Source organism: Chiloscyllium plagiosum, unplaced genomic scaffold (genome assembly GCF_037043375.1).
Source record: "Chiloscyllium plagiosum isolate Xiang-an unplaced genomic scaffold, Cpla_swu_hap1 HiC_scaffold_9, whole genome shotgun sequence".
Classification (NCBI taxonomy): Eukaryota; Metazoa; Chordata; class Chondrichthyes; order Orectolobiformes; family Hemiscylliidae; genus Chiloscyllium; species Chiloscyllium plagiosum.
Window position 1 is genome coordinate 571,540 of NW_028270147.1, and position 19,687 is coordinate 591,226.

General features: G+C 45.5%; 1 protein-coding gene across 7 annotated transcripts in view; it reads left to right on the top strand.

The window, feature by feature from the left end:
* Nucleotides 1–19,687, top strand: part of col11a1a (collagen, type XI, alpha 1a) — a 490,074-nt gene that overhangs the window by 260,174 nt on the left and 210,213 nt on the right. For all 7 annotated transcript variants that reach the window (XM_087990322.1, XM_087990323.1, XM_087990324.1 and 4 more), the window contains 3 exons: nt 273–347; nt 4,887–4,970; nt 5,274–5,330. In XM_087990322.1, coding sequence (XP_087846448.1) covers nt 273–347; nt 4,887–4,970; nt 5,274–5,330 — 216 coding nt within the window. The remainder of the gene's footprint in view (nt 1–272; nt 348–4,886; nt 4,971–5,273; nt 5,331–19,687) is intronic.

Consider the following 19,687-nt stretch of genomic DNA (forward strand, 5'->3'; position numbering starts at 1 on the left):
AACAGATAGGAGTGTGTGAACTGTTAGGGAGGGAGAAGTTGTCATTTTGTTTGATTGAATGATCACCAGACGCAGAGTGAAGCCCCCGTGGCAAGAGAAAAGTGAATTTTCATATTCGACAGGAATGCAGGAATGTTGGAAATTATGTAGCCATTTCCCTGAGGGCTGAGATTCTCTGCTATTCCCTCCCTCCCCCACTCTCAGCCCCTGACGTTACTTGCTACATTAAACCCACCTGAAAAATGGATTAAATGTCTCTCTGTCTCTCACAGGGTCCGCCTGGTCGAGCTGGTCTTCCTGGAGCAGATGGATTGCCTGGTCCTCCAGGCACAATGCTAATGTTACCGGTATGTTCCACACTCTCTCTCTCTGGCTGGCTGCCATATTGGCTTTTAAATTTTGTTCAGGCTTCAGTGGATCTGTAAAGTCAATGAGGAATCATGAAATCCAACAGCACAGAATGAGGTCTTTTAGCCCATCAAACCCATGCTAGATCTTTGAAAAAAAAACTGTCCAAAGTAGGTCACCATTCCCTCCCCCCCCCCCCCCCGGTTCCTGTGTGAAAGTTCTGATGGAATCTGCTCCCACCGCCCTTTCAGGCAGCACCTTCCAGACCCCAACAACTCACTGTGTAAAACAATCCCCCTCCCCTCTCCTCCTGGGGCTTTTCCCTTCAATCTGTCTCCCTCTGCTCCCTCACCCTCCTGCCCCGAGAAACACTTTCTCCTGATTTACTCCATCAAACTCTCTCCATCAAACTCACTCTGTCAGATCTGCTGGAGAAACTCAGCATCTGTGGAGAGAGAAATAGAGTTAATGTTTTGTTCAGTGTCTCTTCTGCAGAATTGATGTATCTATAAAGTATACTTCAGTATTTATACTGAAGACAGGGGATGGGGGGGTGGGGGGGGTGGGGTGAAGAGAGAAATAAACGCTTGGTTGACTTGGAGACCAGAGAGCGCGGATAGTGAGTCAGCAGACAAAGGGATTGGTAATGGTGAGCTAGAGAGAGGAGAAGCTGATAACAGGGAGCATTAGTGAGTGGGAGTGGGTTGGCTCTGCTAACAGTAGCCTTTATCATGACAGGGTCTGGGGTGTGGGGTTTTGGGGAGGAACATGGGAGAAGGTGCTCAGGCCCTAAAAGTTTTGAAAACGATATGGAGTCCAGAAGGCTGTAGAGTTCCCAACGGAAAATGAGATGCTGTTCTTCCAGCTTACACTGAGCTTCACTGGAGCACTGCAGCACAACTGAAACAGAGATATTGGCCAGGGAACAGCATATATACCATCTTTAATGTACATACAATCGTCAGCATATATGCTACCTTCAATATATATACCATCTTCAACATATAAAGCACCTTCAGGATATATACCACCTTCAGCATATATACTACCTTCAACATATATACCACCTTCTGCATATGTACCAACTTCACCCATATATATAAAACCTTCAACATCTAGAGTCTAGATTAGATTGGTGCTGGAAAAGCACAGCAGGTCAGGCAGCATCCGAAGAGCAGGAAAATTGACGTTTCGGGCAAAAGCCCTTCATCAGACATAGAGCTCTGCAGTCCTTGTTTTTACCACCTTCAACATATATACCACCTTCAGCATATATATGATCTTCTACATATATACCACCTTATGCATATATGCCATCTTCAGCATATATACCACCTTCAATGTATACACTATCTTCAGCATATACACCACCTTCAACATATATATCACCTTCAGCATATATACCATCTTCAGCATATATACCATCTTCAGCATATATTCCACCTTTTCCAAAGTATTATCAGTTATGAGGAAGGGTCACTGGGACCTGAAATATTAACTCTGTTTTCTCTCCGCTGATGCTGACAGAACTGCTGAGTTTTTCCAGCAACTTCTGTTTTGCTTGCGATCTTTGTGCCTCAGCAAATGGAGTGTGGCAAAGAGATTATTGTTTAGAATAACTCAATCCAGTTGCTTGTCGATTCTTCTTATGAGGTCTTTAGTGAAATTGGAAACAGCACAAGCTCCACGGTGCCAGAGTTGAGGTCAGCCAGAAGGTTCGAGCATCCTGCAGAGATTCCCTGCAGTTCCCCCACCCTCACCCTCTCTCTCAGAGACTATTGCACCCGTCAGGTCAAACACATGAGCCTTTGTGGATGGAAGGAGAACTGAATAAGCCTGTTAAAAGAAGCAGACTAGATCCATGGCTTTTATCAACAGAATTATTGATTCCCTTCAGAAAGTGGGAAACCATTCAGCTGCATTTGGTCATCACTAAACTATCCCACCTTGTTTCTGTGTGATCCTTATTACCCTAAACATTAATCAAACTCAGTCTTGAAATTCCAAATTGACTCAACATCTGTTTTATTATTCAGCATTTATTACCCATCCCTAATTACCCAGATGGCAATTAAGAGTCAAACCCATTCCAATTGGTCTGGAGTCACAAACAGGCATGACCAGGTAAGGACAGCAGCTTCCTCCCCTAATGGGCATTACTGAACCAGAGGGGTTTTACAGTAAGCAGCAGTAAGTTCATGGCCATCGTAAGGCCAGAATTTTCCATTCCAGATATTTTATTGAATTCACATTTCACCATTTATGGTAGGATTTGCATCCATGTCCCCAAAACGTTATCCCAGGGTTCTGTGTTGCTCATCCAGTGACATTACAACTACACTACCTCCTCTTCTAGGAGACAATTCGGGGTGCTACATCAAAGGCTATGACAGAAAATAAAAGCTCATGGTGTAGGGGGTAACAGATTACCATGGATAGAAGACTGGCCAGCTGACAGAAAACAGAGACTATGAAGAAATGGGTCTTTGTTGCTTGTCAGGATGTGGTGAGTGCAAGCCCCCAGGGCTCTGTGCTGGGACCTAAACCTTTTACAACTTACATCAATAATGTGGAGGAGGGGAGTGAACGCACAGTGGATTAATTCCCAGACAACACCGAGATAGTTTGGAAAGTATTTCATGAAGAAGAGACAGTTTCATTTTTATCTCAGTCCAAGGAGTATTGAAACCTGCCTCAGTGTTACTGCTGTTAGATTCCAGATGTGGAGAAGGTAGGGCTGATTGTTTATAAACTAATCCTTTACAAATTGCACCCAGATCTCCAGATTTTAATAAATCCTGGCAGGAGGCTGGCTCACTGACTGAAGGGAATAGGGAAAAGCCCGAGAGGGGGAGGTGAGGGAGATTGTTTTACACAGTGAGTTGTTCAGATCTGGAAGGTGCTGCCTGAAAGGGCGGTGGGAGCAGAATCAATCAGAACTTTCACACAGGGAATCGGGGAAACACTGGGAAAGGGAAAGCTTTTCACTGAAGTCAGAAATAATTCTTTCAAAGAGCTAGCATGGGTACAATTGCCTGAATGGCCTGTATTATTTGAGGATTCTGTTGAGGCCACTGTCAAAGTCTGACTGATGAAGGATAGGTGGACTGAGTCAGTTCCTGGAGGGTTAGGATGGCTTTGTGTGAAGTACCAGCTGGATCCAGAACAGCATCCTACAACAGGCTTTCGTTTTGGTCTTGTATCAATGATGTTACATAATCGTTTGGAGGCCTTGCAGTCAGAGGAATTGCTTGTATGGAATGAACAATTAAAAACGTTACTGCCGTATCCTGAACCTCAAATTGAAACCACAGCCTGTGAAGGTCTGTGAACTGACAGTGGCCATTCAACCCTTTGAGTCCATGCTGTCCATCAATCCAGTCCCACACCCCTGTGCATGTTTATTCACTGTTGTTACTTTTTGGAAACACCTCAGTCCCCACCACCTTCATGGCACTGAGATTTCACACAGAAAACTGAGCAATGATTGGAGTAAATCATTAAAGGCTGTATTGGGACTTGGTTATAATCTAATGCTGCTGTTAGACTCTCACCGATGGAAGATTACACCTGCAGAACTCTGTTTCTCTCACAGAGTGGGGAAGGGTCGGATAAAACACATGTTTGTGTCCATTCCCATCGCAGATTGGCCCCTTGAGGAGATTGCTTCCCTGTCACCTGGACCTGAGGACTGGAACTGCCAACCAGGCCTAGCTGACCAGGAATCCCCAACACTCTTACTGCCTGCTGCTGGGTCATTGAAAGGGTTTGCAGATGGTCACTGGGCCTGTAAGGCTGTATTATCAACACCCCCTCCTCACCCCCAGCTGGCAAGTGCCTGAGTGGGGCTTGAATCCAGAGTTTAAGGCCCTGGGACTGGGATCCTTCCCAACGAGTCACAGGAACCCCTCACTTCAGAAATCTCTCCAGATAAACACAGACAGGATAGACACCACTGGGCTAGCAGGTTTGAGACTGGCACTGTGAGGATGAAATGGGTGAGAGAAACAGGAACCATTCAGCCTAATCAATCAGATGGTGACTCAATTCTAGCCCGCTTCCCATTTTCCCGAATTTGCTCCATCTCCTTTTCAAACTGCAGCAAGAAACTCCATTGACCCGACTCGATTGTGCCACCTTCACTCTCCCATTGGTCCTGCAACTGCTTTCAGGACAGAGACCCAGACACATGTCGCTGCTGCTCATGAAGAAATGCTGCCTCAGTTCAGCCTAATTTGAAGATTTTGCCTCTTTCCTCCATTCTGTGCTATCACTGGGAGTGGTGTCTCTCTATCGTGTGAGCGTGAATTGTTTTTGTTGTGGTTTCTCTCAGCTGGGTTGTTAGTTTTATGGGCAACGATAATGCAATGGTAATGGATGGTGGCTAACAGGAAATGCAGAACGAGTTTTATCCTCAGAGTGACTGTCCAAGGTAATACCTTCAGGCCAGAGTAAATCCTCAATTTACACATGCACTTGTGATTAATTTGTACCATGGCGTGTAGTTTGAGGTGATTGTGTGTCTCTGTTGTGTGCAGTTCCGGTATGGTTCGAGTGGTGAGAAGGGGCCAGTGATATCAGCTCAGGAAGCCCAGGCTCAGGCGATTCTACAGCAGGCAAGGGTAAGTCAATGCCAGAACACAGCAAACAAACTCTCTCTCTCCTCCCTTTCTCCTCCCCTTTCTCTTTCATGCTCTCACTCTATCTAAAACACACTCCATCTCTCCAACTCTCTCTCAGAACCTGTCTAACTCTCACGCTCTGTCTCAGACCTTCTCTAACTCTCAGTCTCTCCCTCAGCCCCTATCTAACTCTCTCTCTCCCCCTCAGACTCTCTCTAACTCTCTCTCTCTCCCTCAGATCCTCTTACCCTGTCTCTCCCTCAGACTCTCCTCATTGTTAACATGTTTGTGTGTTCTCTCCAGATTGCAATGCGAGGTCCAACTGGGCCAATGGGATTGACAGGAAGAGCGGGTCCTGTGGTAAGTGGTGATTTGATTGGATTTTCTCTCTGTCACATGATATGTTTCAACAGTTTCTGGTTCCCAGTGTCATCGGGACAGAGTCTGAACGGGGACAGGAACTGCAACCAGATCCCTATCGGAAACCTGAACTATTGAGGGATTTGTAGGAATGGCTCAGTGAATGTGGGGGAGATGTGGGTGGCGGGGGAGTGTGGACAATGGGAGGTAGTGGACAATGGGAGGTGATGGACAGTGGGAGGTGATGGACAGTGGGAGGTGATGGACAGTGGGAGGTGGTGGACAGTGGGAGGTGGTGGACAGTGGGAGAGGATGGACAGTGGGAGAGGATGGACAGTGGGAGGTGATGGACAGTGGGAGGTGATGGACAGTGGGAGGTAATGGACAGTGGGAGGTGGTGGACAGTGGGAGGTGGTGGACAGTGGGAGGTGATGGACAGTGGGAGGTGATGGACAGAGGGTGGTGATGGACAATGGGAGATGGTGGACAGTGGGAGATGGTGGACAGTGGGAGGGGATGGACAGGGGGAGGTGATGGACAGGGGGAGGTGTTGGACAATGGGAGGCGATGGACAGAGGGAGGCGATGGACAGAGGGAGGTGATGGACCGTGGGAGGTAATGGACAATGGGACGTGGTGAATAGTGGGAGATGGTGGACACTGGGAGGTGATGGACAGTGGGAGATGGTGGACACTGGGAGGTGATGGACAGAACAATGTGATGTGCAATGAGAGTCAGCTTATCCTGAGAGATAAGAATGAAACAATTCCACATGGGCTGGTATTATGGGGCACAGTGGCCAGGAACGTGTGAAATGCAATGCCCCAAATAAACAACAAAATAATGACAACCAGATCACCCAATCGATCACAGTCCAGCACTGGACAGGCCTCTAGAGAACTCTTCACAATTCTACCCCTGACCTCCGAGGAAATGCGGGTTTTATTTCAACTGCTCCTCTCAGGCCTGATATCTGCGACAGTGCGGCACTCCCTAAATACGGACCCTCTGACAGTGCTGCACTCCCTCAGCGCTGACCCTCTGACAGTGTGGCACTCCGTCTGCACTGACCCTCTGACAGTGCTGCACTCCCTCAGCGCTGACCCTCTGACAGTGTGGCACTCCTTCAATAGTGACCCTCTGACAGTGCGGCACTCCCTCAGCACTGACCCTCTGACAGTGCTGCACTCCCTCAGCAATGACCCTCCGACAGTGCGACACTCCCTCAGCACTGACCCTCTGACAGTGCAGCACTCCCTCAGCACTGACCCTCTGACAGTGCGGCACCCCCTCAGCACTGACCCTCTTACAGTGCGGTACTCCCTGAGCACTGACCCTCTTACAGTGGGATACTCCCTCAGTACTGACCCTCTGACAGTGCAGCACTCCCTCAGTACTGACCCTCTGACAGTGCGGCACTCCCTCAGCACTGACCCTCTGACAGTGCGCACTCCCTCAGCACTGACCCTCTGACAGTGCGCACTCCCTCAGCACTGACCCTATGACACTCTGACAAAGCGGTACTCCCTCAGATGAGCAGAAATGTATTGAATGGTCCTTGTGAATTATGAGTGATTTTGACTGAGTTTGTTTTGTTGGGTAAACGCTGCAGGAAGCGGAATTCACTGTCAATTCCCTGATGGGTTGAGTCTGTGTCTGGCTGTTGTGAAGCTGTGAGCAAGTTGCTACTTGTGTTGGCATTCTGTTTGATGGTGTAACTATCTATTCAAGTCCAGGCAGCCGGGACTGGGTCAAAGGTTATTTGAAGCTGTGCTTCACTTCAAACCTCTTTCTATTCACGAAACAGGAGCTTCCCTGCTCCAATCGGCGGGAAGTTTATGGTAACCAGACGAGACACTGTAACGTGGGAGAACCCATTTCCTGCTGCTGCTGGTATTTAGTCTCATTCCTCTCCCTGGCTGAGGCTGGTGAATGGAGCTGAGTGGATTGTGTGTCTGTCCCTGTGAGGGTTTGATTGCAGTTTGCGGTCGGTATATGATCGAGACATCGCTGACTGCAGAGTATTCTGCAAGGGAGCAGGAAATAGTTGGAAATTATCGGAGCACATGGATGAAATCAATCTGCCAGACAGCACTCGGGCTGAATTCCTGCTCACTCTGTGTGTGCAGAATCAAAACCCATCCATTCTAATTCCACGCAAAATCATTCCGAAACTTCAAAATTGCCCTTTTGTGTTCAGACAGAGCAAGGTGAGGTGCTTCTAATTTACAAATGTCACAGGTCATGCCTGAATCAAATCAGGAGAAAGTGAGGACTGCAGATGCTCGGGATCAGAGCTTAAAAATGTGTTGCTGGAAAAGCGCAGCAGGTCAGGCAGCATCAAAGGAGAAGGGCTTATTCCCGAAACGTCGATTCTCCTTCTCCTTTGATGCTGCCTGACCTGCTGTGCTTTTCCAGCAACACACTTTTAAGCCCTGAATCAAATCACCCAATCCTCTTCCGGACAAGATGATCCTCAGGAACAGCCCAGGGGTCTCTGGACACTGGACACTCAGCCCATTGAGTCTGTGCTGAGATTTCAATCAGATTATCCCTCAGTCTCATCGCTGTCCATACTCTTCCCCAATGGAACCATCAATCTCAGTCTGAAGTGTTTCTGTTATTGGGAGTCTCATGTTTCAGTTGTAGAGAGAACTCCAGATTTCCACTCAATTTCTCCTGAGAAACTCGTTCCTGCTTTGATTCTGTTCAAAGGTGAAAAGTCAAAAATAACAGAAACAGAAGAACATGGAACAATACAGTGCAGAACAGGCCTTCGGCCCTCGATGTTGCACCGACCTGTGAACTATTCTCAGCTCGTCCCCCTACACTATCCCAAAATCATCCATGTGCTTATCCAAGGATTGTTTAAATCTCCCTAATGTGTCTGAGTTGACTACATTAGCAGGTAGGGCATTCCACGCCCTTCCCACTCTCTGCGTAAAGAATCTGTCTCTTACATCTGTCTTAAATCTATCACCCCTCAATTTGTAGTTATGCCCTCTCGTACAAGCTGATGTCATCATCCTAGGAAAAAGACTTTCACTGTCTACCCTATCTAATCCTCTGATCATCTTGGATGTCTCTATCAAATCCCCCCTTAGCCTTCTTCTTTCCAATGAGAACAGACCTAAGTCTCTCAGCCTTTCTTCATAAGACCTTCCCTCCAGACCAGGCAACATCCTGGTAAATGTCCTCTGCACCTTTTCCAATGCTTCCACATCCTTCCCGAAATATGGCGACCAGAACTGTACACAATATTCCAAGTGTGGCCACCCCAGCATTTTGTACAGTTTCAGCATGATATTGCAGCTCCGGAACTCAATCCCTCTACCAATGAAACCTAACACACCGTATGTCTTCTTAACAGCACTATCAACCTGGGATGGCAACTTTCAGGGATCTATGTACATGGACTCCAAGATCCCTCTGCACATCCACACTACCAAGAATCTTTCCATTAGCCCAGTATGAATCACCTCACATTTATCTGCATTGAACTCCGTTTGCCACCTCTCAGCCCAATTCTGCAGTTTATCCAAGTTCCCCTATAACCTGTAACATTCTTCCACACTGTCCACTACTCCACCAACTTTAGTCTCATCTGCAAATTTACTAACCCATCCACCTATGCCTGTGTCTAAGTCATTTATAAAAATGACAAACGGCAGTGGTCCCAAAACAGACCCTTGTGGCACACCACTAGTAACCGGACTCCAGGCTGAATATTTTCCATCAACCACCACTCGCTGCCTTCTTACAGAAAGCCAGTTTCTAATCCAAACTGCTAAATCACCCTCAATTCCATGCCTCTGCATTTTCTCCAACAGCCGACCATGTGGAACCTTATCAAAGGCTTTACTGAAGTCCATGTATACCATGTCAATTGCCCTACCCTCATCTACATGCTTGGTCACCTTCTCAAAAAACTCAATGAGGTTTGTGAGACACGACCTGCCCTTGACGAAACCATGTTGACTATCTGAAATCAAATTGTTGCTTGCCAGATGATTATAAATCTACTCTCTTATAATCCTTTCCAAAATCTTTCCTACAACAGAAGTAAGGCTCACTGGTCTATAATTACCTGGGTCATCTCTACTGCCCTTCTTGAACAAGGGCACAACATTTGCAATCCTCCAGTCCTCTGGTACTAAACCTGTAGACAATGACAACTCAAAGATCAAGGCCAAAGGCTCTGCTATCTCCTCCCTAGCTTCCCAGAGAATCCTTGGATAAATCCCATCCAGCCCAGGGGACTTATCTACTTTCACACCTTCTAGAAATGATAACACCTCCTCCTTACGAACCTCAAACCTTTCTAGTCTAATAGCCCATATCTCATTCTTCTCCTCTGCAATATTCTCTATTTCCTGAGTGAAAACCGATGAGAAACGTTTGTTTAGCACCTCTCCGATTTCCACAGGGTCTACACTCAACTTCCCATTTCTGTCTTTGACTGGCCCTATTCCTACCCTAATCATCCTTTTATTCCTCACATACCTATAGAAAGCTTTAGGGTTCTCCTTTATTCTGTTTGCTAAAAACTGCTCATGTCCTCTCTTTGCTCTTCTTAACTGTCTCTTTAAATTCTTCCTAGCTGATCTGTAACTCTCCATCACCTCATCTGTACCATCTTGCCTCATCAACACATAAGCCTCCTTCTTCTTCGTAACAAGAGATGCAATTTCTGTTGTAAACCACGGTTCCCTTACCTTATCACTTCCTCCCTGCCTGACAGGGACATACCTATCAAGGACACGCAATATCTGTTCCTTAAACCAGCTCCACATTTCCATTGTCTGCATTCCCTGCATTTTGCTACCCCATTCTATGCATCCTAATTCTTGCCTAATCGCATTATAATTGCCCTTGCCCCATCGATAACTCTTGCCCTGTGGCATGTACCTATCCCTTTCCATCACTAAACTAAACATAACTGAATTATGGTCACTCTCTCCAAAGTGCTCATCTACAACTAAATCAAACACCTGGCCTGGTTCATTACCAAGTACCAGATCCAGTGTGCCCTCCCCTCTTGTTGGCCCTTCGACATACTGTGTCAGGAAACCCTTCTGTACACATTGGACAAAAACTGATCCATCCAACATAGTAGAGTTATAGCGTTCCCAGTCAATGTTGGGGAAGTTAAAGTTCCCCATAATGACCGTCCTGTTCCTTTTAGTCCTCTCCAGAATAATTTTGCTAATCCTCGATTCCACCTTCCTGGAACTCTGCGGAGGCCTATAAAAAACTCCCAGTAGTGTGACCTCTCCTCTCCTGTTCCTAACCTTAGCCCACACTACCTCAGTAGATGAGTCCTCATCAAAAGTTCTTTCAGCCACCGTTTTACTGTCCTTGACTAACAAGGCCACACCTCCCCCTCTTTTACCAGCTTGCCTATTCTTAATGAAAGATCTAAACTCTGGAACCTGCAACATCCATTCCTCACCCTGCTCTATCCATGTCTCTGAAATGGCCACAATATCGAAGTTCCAGGTACCTATCCATGCTGCAAGCTCACCTACCTTATTCTGGATACTCCTGGCGTTGAAGTAGACACACTTCAAACCAGCTTGCTGCCTGCCAGCACACTACTGCGACCATGAAATCCTGTCCCTGTCCTCCTTAACCTCATCCTCCTGTGCACTGCAACTACACCTCCGGTTCCCATCCCCCTGCTGAGCTAGTTTAAACCCACCCGAATAGCACCAGCAAATTTCCCACTAGCAAATTCCCAGGTGAAAGTAAAACTAACCAAAATTAAAACTGCTGGCCTTTTGCCAGTCTCCAAGCTCAGTATTTGGCAGTGCCAGAGCTCAGTAATTGGCAGTACCGGGCTCAGTAATTGGTAGTACCAGAGCGCAGTATTTGGCAGTGCCAGAGCCCACTATTTGACAAACCAAAGCTCAATATTTGGCACTGCCGGGCTCAGTAATTGGCAGTGCTAGCTCTCTGCCATGGTATGAGTCCGGTAATATCGGGTCTAATGCAATGATTAATTTAACCCCTGGTGATAATAGAGGGCCAAGCCCAGCCCTGGCTTAATGAATCAGATTTAATGGGATGATCTTTCACTGAAACACAAATATAAAATGCTGCAGATCCTGGTTTAACAAAAAAGCAGGGCCCTTTTGCCAAAAAAGGTAAAATAGATTAAACTGAACAATTATAAAACATAATTTGAAAGATTCCAAAGCACAGAGTAAATACAATTCCATCTTTTCTGAGGCCTTCACTTCACGGTTCAACAACACCAGGGAGAACATCGTCCTCTATCACAGGTTGAACTCAACATTTTCTTCCAGTTCCTGGTCTTGAAATGTTGATAGCATCTTCCTTAATTATTCACACAACTGAGGTCAGACCTTTTCAGCTTCAAATAAACCCTTAAAAGTTCTAACCAAACTATTTTGGCCTGGAGCTTTCAACTGAACCCCTTACACTTAGGGAACCTATTTCCTAATTATTCTCAGTTAATTCCTTCTTCAGAAAGACTGTTTCTTACATCTTACATCTACCGGGATTTTGCAAAACTGTAAAGCAAACATTTTCTAAATGATAGGTTTTCCTGCCAAGCAAAATTAAAGCTAATTCCTGACCCTTCTGAGCTGAAAGCCAGCTGATACTCTTCGCTATTCACTGATCATCAAACTCTCCCAATAGAAACAAATTCCCATTGTCATTGTCTGACATGTGCTGCTTTTAAAAAAAAACAGGCTCTGAAAATACTAACAAGTTAATTATTAAACCTCGCAGACCTATAGCAATTGTGTTGACTGTGAACTGTTTTAGAACATAGAACATAGAACAGTACAGCACAGAACAGGCCCTTCAGCCCACGATGTGCCGACCATTGATCCTCATGTATGCACCCTCAAATTTCTGTGACCATATGCATGTCCAGGAGTCTCTTAAATGTCCCCAATGACCCTGCCTCCACAACTGCTGCTGGCAACGCATTCCATGCTCTCACAACTCTCTGTGTAAAGAACCCGCCTCTGACATCCCCTCTATACTTTCCTCCAACCAGCTTAAAACTATGACCCCTCGTGTTAACAATTTCTGCCCTGGGTAATAGTCTCTGACTATCGACTCTATCTATGCCTCTCATTATCTTGTCTACCTCAATTAGGTCCCCTCTCCTCCTTTTCTCCAATGAAAAAAGTCCGAGTTCAGTCAACCTCTCTTCATAAGATAAGCCCTCCAGTCCAGGCAGCATCCTGGTAAACCTCCTCTGAACCCTCTCCAAAGCATCCACATCTTTCCTATAATAGGGTGACCAGAACTGGGCGCAGTATTCCAAGTGTGGTCTAACCAAAGTTTTATAGAGCTGCAACAAGATCTCACGACTCTTAAACTCAATCCCCCTGTTAATGAAAGCCAAAACACCATATGCTTTCTTAACAACCCTGTCCACTTGGGTGGCCATTTTAAGAGATCCATGTACCTGCACACCAAGATCCCTCTGTTCCTCCAGACTGCCAAGAATCCTATCCTTAATCCTGTACTCAGCTTTTAAATTCAACCTTCCAAAATGCATCATCTCGCATTTATCCAGGTTGAACTCCATCTGCCACCTCTCAGCCTATCTCTGCATCCTGTCAATGTCCCGCTGCAGCCTACAACAGCCCTCTATACTGTCAACGACACCTCCAACCTTTGTGTCATCTGCAAACTTGCTGACCCATCCTTCAATCCCCTCATCCAAGTCATTAATAAAAATTACAAACAGTAGAGGCCCAAGGACAGAGCCCTGTGGAACACCACTCACCACAGACTTCCAGGCAGAATATTTTCCTTCTACTACCACTCGCTGTCTTCTGTTGGCCAGCCAATTCTGTATCCAGACAGCTAAGTTCCCCTGTATCCCATTCTTCCTGACCTTCTGAATGAGCCTACCATGGGGAACCTTATCAAATGAGGAGAAAGTGAGGTCTGCGGATGCTGGAGATCAGAGCTGGAAATGTGTTGCTGGAAAAGCGCAGCAGGTCAGGCAGCATCCAGGGAACAGGAGAATCGACGTTTCGGGCATAAGCCCTTCTTCAGGAATGATTCGTCGATTCTCCTGTTCCCTGGATGCTGCCTGACCTGTTGCGCTTTTCCAGCAACACATTTCCAGCTCGAACCTTATCAAATGACTTGCTGAAGTCCACATACACCACATCCACAGCTCGACCCTCATCAAAGTTTCTAGTCACATCCTCAAAGAACTCGATAAGGTTTGTGAGGCATGACCTGCCCCTCACAAAGCTGTGTTGACTGCATTTAATCAAGCCATGCTCTTCCAGATGGTCATAAATCCTATCCCTCAGAATCCTTTCTAACACCTTGCAGACGACAGACGTGAGACTGACTGGTCTGTAATTGCCGGGGATTTCCCTATTTCCTTTCTTGAAGAGAGGAATTACATTTGCCTCGCTCCAGTCCTCAGGTACGACTCCAATGGAGAGCGAGGATGCAAAGATCTTTGCAAGTGGCAAAGCAATTGCATTTCTCGTTTCCCAAAGCAGCCGAGGACAAATCTGGTCCGGGCCTGGCGACTTGTCAATCTTAATGTTTGACAAACTTTTCAGCACATCAGCTTCCTCTATCTCTATTCATTCCAGCTCTTCAAAGGTTTCATTCACTACAAAGTTCATTTCTTTCGTAAAGACAGAAGCAAAAAACTCATTTAGAACTTTCCCTACCTCCTCAGACTCCACACACAAATTCCCTATGCTATCCCTGATTGGGCCTACTCTTTCTTTGACCATTCTCTTATTCCTCACATAAGTGTAAAATGCCTTTGTGTTCTCCCTAATCCGTTCTGCCAAGCCTTTCTCGTGCCCCCTCCTGGCTCTCCTCAGACCATTTTTACACTCCTTCCATGCCTGCCTGTAATCCTCTAGAGGAGAAAGTGAGGTCTGCAGATGCTGGAGATCAGAGCTGAAAATGTGTTGCTGGAAAAGCGCAGCAGGTCAGGCAGCATCCAAGGAGCAGGAGAATCGAAGGGCTTATGCCCGAAACGTCGATTCTCCTGTTCCCTAGATGCTGCCTGACCTGCTGCGCTTTTCCAGCAACACATTTTCAGCTGTAATCCTCTAGAGCTGAGCCTGACCCTAGCTTCCTCCACCTTATGTAAGCTACCTTCTTCCTTTTGACGAGAAGCTCCACCGCTCTCGTCATCCAAGGTTCCTTTATCTTACCCCTTCTTTCCTGTCTCAGAGGGACATATTTATTCATCACTCGCAACAGTCTCCACATGTCTATAGTGCTTTTACCATGGAACAATTGCTCCCAGTCCATGCTTCCTAACTCATGTCTAATCGCATCATAGTTTCCTCTTCCCCAATTAAATATCCTCCCATTTTGCCTAATCCTCTCCTTCTCCATAGCTATGTCCTCGGGGCAATCAGAAATGGGCAATGAAACCGGCCCAGCCAGGAATACTGTTATTACTGGAACAAATAATAAAAACAATTCCAATACACCGAAATATACATGCCACTGGTTAAAGGTCCAGGATATGTTTAAATCACACCATCTTGTATTATGTGTGGGAGCTCAGGTGTGGGTGGGCTCCCCCCGCAAACAAAACCTGTACCTAAACTTGACCATCACCTCTGCTCCCGGTGGAAATAACAGCAATCAGAGGGTGAGGTGTGGGCAATATGGGGCAACACTCACTGGGTCACTCCACAAAGGCATGGACCTAATGGGCAGAGGGTCTCCTCCTGGGTCACTGTTCTGACTCAGTACAATCATGGAATACAGTTTCCAAGCAGAAAGTATAATGAGTGCAGAAAGAACAACAACAATGGCATCACTGACAGAAAAAAGCCAGCTCATATAAAACCACCGAAACAGGCACAGCAGCTCAAATAAACTCAAGCACCTGCATCCAATAACCCAGGCTGATGCTGCAGGAGGGACTCAAGCATAATTCCAGGAAAAACTGGCTGGGAACTCATCAGAGAAGACAGGACAATGGAGATGGGCTCGATGTTCTCACCACTGACAGAATAACGGCTCACGCTTTGGGCCTTCATTATCAGGAGCAGCTCTACGATCCCAGGCATGGTCAATCCGACTGGGAAAGGCCAAACTGCAGAACAGCCAATAGCAGAAAGGAGCTGATTTCAGCAAATGTGTGAAAGGATTAAAGAATAACAACTATTGGAGATCAAACCCGAAATAAACTCTCAGGAAGAGGAGTGAATAGAGAAGGTAAGAGAGCACGAGGGAATGTTGCAGGAGGTGTGTTTTGGTGAATCAGGGAGATTCCACAAGCAGCTGCTTTTTGGCTTCAATCTTCGAGAGAGGAATTTATGAATTCCTGATGTTTGTTGGAGGTGAGGTTGGTGATGCAAGAATCCAGGAGTTCTCTTTGCATCACACAATTATCTAGGAAGAGTAATATGTTTTGGTCCAGAGTTCAACCTACAATTATCCACTTAAACCTGAGAATGTGACAGCACGGCTGCATCTAATCAGGAGAAAGGATCCTGACCAGATAAGAAAAGCAAACATAGGGGAACATCAAGGCAGTAACAATCATAACACAATAAGCCTTAGGTACATTTGTGCACATTGAAACAAGAGCAATGATGAAGATATAAGGAGGACACTTCCTGTGGTGGATTGGAAAAGTACATTAAAAGGTTTCATAGGATACAGGCAGTGACTAGTATTTAAAGAATTAATGCTTAGTTTTCTAAAAACATACATTCCTTTAAGACAAAAAAACCAAACAGGACAAGGAAGAGAACTATTGCTAATCCAAAGTGGTGGCTCATTAAGTTGTCAATAAACAGCCTGAATATTGGGAGAACTCAACAATCAAGAAACTGAAAAAGAGAGAATAGAATGTGAATGCAAAACAGCAAGAAACGTAAAGATGGATTGGAAAAACTTCTGTAGGTATATAAAAAGAAAAAGCTCAACAAGGAAAAAGGTAGGTCCATTGGCAGCAGAGACAGGATTGAAAACACAGAAATGAATAACTGAAACTAACAGAAACTTCCCAACCATGGACAACGTGGCCATGGTGAGAAATTTAGGAAAATTGAGTGAGGTGTGCAGTGAGGCCATTTTCAATATGAAGACTAAAAAGTCACATTTTTCTGGCCTTGTTCTACACTCTAACAATTCAGTGATTCTGAAAAAGGGAGGGTGCAGGAGCAGCAAACAATGTAGACTGCAGGCAGTATCCTTAAATGCCACGAGGAATTGAGGACAGAAGCAAACATGGCTCCCTTCAATTTTACAGAATTCTGGTGAGACTGTAGCTGGAGCATTGTTGGCAGCTCTGATTCCCTTACCTGAGGATTTACCATAGAGAGAGTGCAATGGAGTTTAACCAGATGCAACTCACCCATCAGGAGAGGCTGGGTCAAGATTATCCAGACTGTAGAAGAAAGAGTTAGGTGATCTCATAGAAAGAAATAGATTCTGGGAGCATGTTTCCCCTGACTGGACTTTAAACCCAGGGGACATGGTCTCAGAAAAATGGGTCAACCATTTCGCCCACAGATAAGAAGGAATTTTCTATTTTCTAACCCAGGGGACTGTGGAAGCTTAGTCTTTGAGCAGGTTCAAGACATAGATTGATAGATATCAAGTTACTAATTTCATCAAGAGGAACATGGAGATAGTGTGGGAATAGTCCTCACTTTCTCCTCATAGTGTGGGAATAGGTCATGATCTAGAATGTGGAGGAGGAGGGATGGGCTGAATGGCCTACTCTTCTCCATGTACTAGGGAAAGCAGCATAACAATCACAAAGGCCACAATTTATTGAAAAGCAGCTGATCTGAAAAGGAATGAAAATGGCACAAAGGAAAATAAAATGAAAAAAACTGATAGACTAATGAAAGTACCACTGGACACATTGACAAAGGTGATCAATAGAATCCAGAAATTGGCTGAGCCAGTACTGCTCCTCCCATTGGCTGAGCCATTATTGCTCCTCCCACTGATGAATTAAAGCAAACCAACAAAATTGAAAATAAAGAAAAATGATAATCACAAAACAGACAAGATGAGGCATGAATAAGAAAGGCAGATAGGAAACAGTTCAGAAAGGAAGTGAAAATTCAGAAGGCAAAGAAAGAGAAAAGCCAAAGTTCAGCAAAGCTGGAAAATAAATGGAAAATCAGGATCAAGTCACTATTAAACTCACAGGAATAAAACCCACACTTCCCAGGGAAGTGGTACTGAGTAAATTGTTGGAGCTGCCAAGTGCCCGTGTTCTGATGGGCCTCATCCAAGGATCTTCAAAGAAGAGGCAAGTGATACAGTTGATGTATTTGGCTTTTAATCTTCTGAAACTGAGCATTCTTGACAATAAAGCTAATTCAAATTCAAAATATCCTAACTTCAGAGATAAGCCTTTTGTTTGGAAGACAGTGAATTAATACCTTATTCAAAGAGGGAGGCAGACAGAAAGCAGGATACTACAGGCCAGCTCATTTCACACAGACATCAGGAAAATGTTACAGGCTGAGAATTTGCAACTAGACTCATAGAATCCCTACAGTGTGGAAGCAAGCTAATCAGCCCATCAAGTCCATACTGACCCTCCAAAGAGCAGCCCACCCGGACCTACCCCAATATTCCCCAAGGCTGATCCACCTAACCTGCACATCTTTAGATTGTGGGAGGAAATTGGAGCACCCAGAGGAATCTCACATGGACACAAAGAGAAGGTGCAAAGTCCACACAGCCACCAACTCCAGGTCTCTGGCATTGTGAGGCAGCAGTGCTAACCACTGAGCCACTGTGTCACTCTGGGTCAGTGCTAACCACTGAGTCCCTGTGTCACTCTGGGTCAGTGCTAACCACTGAGTCACTGTGTCACTCTGGGTCAGTGCTAACCACTGAGTCACTGTGTCACTCTGAGGAACTTAGATAAGTTCATGATAATTAGGCAGAGTCAGCATGGATCTGTGAAAGGGAATTCATATTGAAACATTCTACTGGAGCTCTCTGGGGTGGGGGTGTGTGTGATGAATATACCATACTTAGAGTTGTAAAGGGCCATAACATCTTAAGATTTAGTTCAGTTAGGTTAATAAAGTCTGATTAGTGAGCTGGGTATGTCATCAGTGATGTTTGCTCTTCGACAGCGGGAAGAGTAGGGACTGATGCTTGTACTGTACTAGAGTTTTACAAAGAAACCTGTTTACTAAACACATCTGTAATGCTCACTCTTATTGTTTCTGCCAAAGTTTAATACACTCCAGGAGCTCTTTAACAGTTTTCAACAGTTATTTTGGAGTTAACTGCCTGTAGTCATTTTGGGATTGCATTGTCCCACAGGGTTACAGATGTCTGCCCATAAACCCAGCAGTCAGAGCACATGGGGACAGTGGGACCTCCTGCAGCTAAACGTTTGCAAAAAATGTAGGAACTATCGATTGTGGGTGACCAATCAGAGCAAGGTCAGTCCGTACAGGAAAGAGAGCTCTTCCAGTCTTTGCTTTGTTCCTCTAATCACGGATAATTATTTTTGCGCGCACATTCACTGCTGAGTGTGCTTATCAAAGCAAACATCAGACAGAACCAGCCTCTGATTGGAGGACCATGTTATTGGGGTTGCTGTCAGATGGGTGCAGGGCGTTGGGGAGTTGGGGGTGATATTCCCTGCTGTAAATGAGGGGGATCTGGGGAAAGGGGTGGGGGATTACAAAAAAGAGAGGACAGTTTTAAACCTGTCAACAAAGGAATGCTCTTCTAACTGAGAGTCACTGAGGTACTGAGTACCTTGAAAATGAATGTGGAATCTCTAGATTATGGCTGCAGGTGTTCAATAGCTATTACAGGAAATAAACTGTAGCAGATGATAAAGTAACGAAAATGCTGTCAATTGTTCAATTTGAATCTGGAACTGAGATTTGAAATGTGCTAAAGAGAGGATTAACTGCCTGCTCAAAATGTTCGACCTTCATTGTTATTCAGTAGAAAGACATCGGCTGTCACCTCAGCAGACTGTGGAATGTGTATTGAAGGTGCCTGCGAAGAGAGGTTGAGGGAGCTCAGGCTTTTCACACTGCAGAGAGAAGGAAGAGAGGTGACTTGATGGATGTGTACAAGGTAATGGGAGCCAGAGGTAGAGTAGATAGCCAGAGACTTTTCCCCAGGGCAGAAATGGCTGTCACGAGGGGACATAATTTTAAATTGATTGGAGGAAGATTTAGGGGAGATGTCAGAGGTAGGTTCTTTTCACAGAGAGTGGGGGGGTGTGTGGAATGCACTGCCAGCGGTGGTGGTAGGGTCAGAGACATTAGGTACATTTAAGTGACTGCTGGACAAGCACATGGATGGCTGTAGATTGAGGTGTGTGTAGGTCAGGTTGATCTTAGATTAAAATAAAT